Source organism: Amphimedon queenslandica, unplaced genomic scaffold (assembly GCF_000090795.2).
Source record: "Amphimedon queenslandica unplaced genomic scaffold, v1.1 AMPQUscaffold_9187_Cont18859, whole genome shotgun sequence".
Lineage (NCBI taxonomy): Eukaryota > Metazoa > Porifera > Demospongiae > Haplosclerida > Niphatidae > Amphimedon > Amphimedon queenslandica.
The window spans coordinates 1-3176 of NW_003550541.1; the positions used below are offsets into that span (position 1 = coordinate 1).

Below are 3176 nucleotides of genomic sequence, written 5' to 3' on the forward strand. Positions count from 1 at the left end.
TTCGACAAAATGATCGTTTAGTTCTTTATTTTTGAACTCATCAAATTCGCCATCTTCATACTTTATGCCTAAAGCATCACCTCGAAATTGTGACATTCCAGCATTCATAGCACCCAGGTAGCAATTGTGTGGTGTTGTAATTGAATATCCTAGTACTCTATTATGCATAACCTTCGGATCCATAGACTGAACAGTACGCGCAACAGAAGCAAACTCATGAAAAGAAAGACCATGCCTTGGCCTTGGATGCCAGTTTCGTTTCTTGGCATCACCAGATGGAAAATCCTTTGTTTTTAGATATAGGGCTAAATTTTCAACCATATTAAATTTTTGATCTGGTGGCAAGCTAGTGGTAATCAACAGGAAAATGGTCAAAGACACCACCGTTCCTTTTTCCATTATCATGGATTTAAAATCGGCTCGATCAACTTTTTTAACTTGGGACAAGTACTCCTCCTGACGACCTGATGAGCTACCTAGCGAAGGCGGGTCTGTTTTAAGTACAGTTAACTTGAGGCTGTGACCGTGGCTCTCATTCTGCAAATTTAAAGTAAAACAAGTAACTCTATAGTAGTGTGTTTTCTTACCGTATCAGTTACTGCTATTGGTTTCTGTGCCATTTTCCTATAGTACGTTTGCTACACTGCACTAGCCCTTTCACTAGATGTAGGAAAGTTCGTAAACGGCGTATTTTTGTATCCAAGCAAGGTTGCTAAGGTGTGGCAGATTGGGTGTGGAAGACTAGGTGTGGCTTGGACACTAAAATTTTTAAATTTATTATAAATCTAAAATCTGAGTCTGGTCATGGCAGCAGTGGATTCACTGATAGAAAAATTAGTGGAAGGGCAGAAAGAGCTGCAAAGAACATTCAAAGTCTTAAAGAGAGGAAAATTAAGGAAAAAGTACCAATCATGTCAATGAATGATACTCATGACTCACAGCACAGGAGGCAAAAATTTATAAATGGTCAGTACCCACAGGCACACCTTTTTGTGGATGTTATGTTATACATGTAATGTATAGATGGTCATTACGGTGCATTAGATCAGAGACTGAATGAGAGTCGCAGAACATGGAAGACGCCAAGAAAGTATGTAAGACAAGTACATGACTACATGTACATATGTACATGTACATCTGTAGGTCAAGCGGTGATGCTAGAGTGGTCCCTGGCTATGACTGGGTCGCTGGTCTACTGGATACAACTGGACAATCAGTTTCACAGTTCAGCACAACATGGCTACAGGAACTGAAGGAGTTTAGACAAGTCAATCATTCGGAATGTTACATGCCACAAGAAAAGTGAGAGATACAGTACATGTACAATAAAATAAATAGGATACTAAAATAAATAGGGTACTACTGTAGTGATGATAATGTTGCCTGTATGCATACGTACTTGCATAGATCTACATTATGGTGTTTTTTAATTATGATTTTTCTCTCAGTTTATCAAGACATGCTGAACCAAATGATATCAATGATTCAGATATAAGCGATGAAGACTCACATCCCAACAAAACCAATAATGGTAAGAACTGGGTTTCTCACAGGATTTTAGGCTTTTTTAAGCATAATTGCTTAGTGCTCAACTGCTCATGCAAATTTAATCTTTGGCCATATTTCGCCAAAAATGGCTAAGAAAGAATTCTACATTAAAACCTGTGATGGTAAAGAGATGAAGACAAAAGGTAAGTTATTGCTGTTAGACATTAGTACATGATGTCATTAATTTATTGCTAACCTCCAATGGCAAATGGTTGACGTATACACATACCACCCAATGGAATAGAATATACCTTTAACAAAAAAACAAAGAAATTAATACAGTTACAATCTAAATGCAGGGATTCACCACAAAGCATGCTAAGGGAGCTACTAGTTCATTTTTTTAATGCTAATAACTTTGCCAGGAACAGCTCAAACTTTCTACATAGCATAAGGATTAAGGACATTAATATGTATCAGAAAATGTAATAAAATTATGTCACATGCACATACTTGCCCTCCTGATATTTTATCCCAGCCAGCACATAATATACCACCAGTACAATTATCACGAAACTTGTAACAATATTGCCTAAATAAATGAGCAACCGTCTTTACCAAAGGAGCCTCGTTAAGCTCAATACTAAAGAGAGAGAGAGAAAGAGAATTTATGTCAAAATAGACTTTCGAAATTCAATTGTTGCTTGTATTAATTCCATTTCTCTTTACCTCAATAATTGTAGGTTGTATTTCATCATATCAGCAATGGCTTGGGTATCAGCAGCTGAACCTGAACGACAACAAAATATATATCCGATCGGTGATAGGAGTCAATTTATCAGTCACACGATTAACAATATACGACCTAATATATACACACAGTGCATTAATAATGTATAATACTAATAGTTATACCCTGATGTAGTGTGGGAATCAGCACCAATAATGACACCTCCATCATATTCAACGGCCATTATTGTGGTCTATAGTGGAGTAAGAGGATCATTTAGCTCATTAATGAGAGGTAATATGTTTAACTGATACTTACACCAGTGGATACTGGTTGATCCAGTCCCAGTGCAGTGATGGCGAGACTACAGTGACACGTGATGAGCTGATGGATCAGTGTAAGGCATTACAACTGGAGCAGCCATTTTTCCTCGTGGATAGGTGTGGCTAGTACAGCCCCTCGAGGCCTCAGGGCTAGGCCTGAGGGGATTATTCCCAAAAAATTTCCTATTATTCTATTCCCAAATTCTTAATTTTTTTTGTAATTATTCTTCTAAATTTATGGCTATTATTCTCAAATTATTCATATAACAATTATTATCATTATAAATTAACATTTATTATATTGTAACATAAGAGAAGCCTGTATATAGTCTAAGAGAGAGGTGTCTTGTTGATCGCCAAATGTTGAGTTAAGTAACGAAAACACTCGTTCTACGCTTCCACTAGATGGCTGTAAAAGCATGATTTTCTTGGCTACACGAGACCAAGCTGGCAGTCCTTCTGAATTGCAATTCCACCACTCAATCGGAGATACATTACAATCTGTTCCTTCAGCTCGGGCTAAATAAACAGGTAATTCATTTACTAATTGTCGGAGATCTGATTTTAAGAAAGGCAAAACTTCCAACTGCTGTTGAAGTGAAGTGGAATCTGGCTTGATAAATTGCATCTGAGAA

General features: G+C 37.2%; 1 protein-coding gene and 1 pseudogene across 1 annotated transcript; both read right to left on the reverse strand.

Annotated features, from left to right (window-relative positions):
- Positions 1–6: 6 nt before the first annotated feature.
- Positions 7–1090, reverse strand: LOC109590979 (uncharacterized; the record flags this gene model as incomplete). The annotated part of the gene is made up of 2 exons (XM_020006804.1): positions 588–1090; positions 7–537 (listed from the first exon to the last, which is right to left on the reverse strand). Coding segments are annotated over exons 1-2 (564 nt in total), but the record flags the coding sequence as incomplete, so codon positions are not given.
- Positions 1091–1574: 484 nt separating this feature from the next.
- LOC100636602 (proteasome subunit beta type-6-like) lies at positions 1575–2617 on the reverse strand (annotated as a pseudogene).
- Positions 2618–3176: the final 559 nt, after the last annotated feature.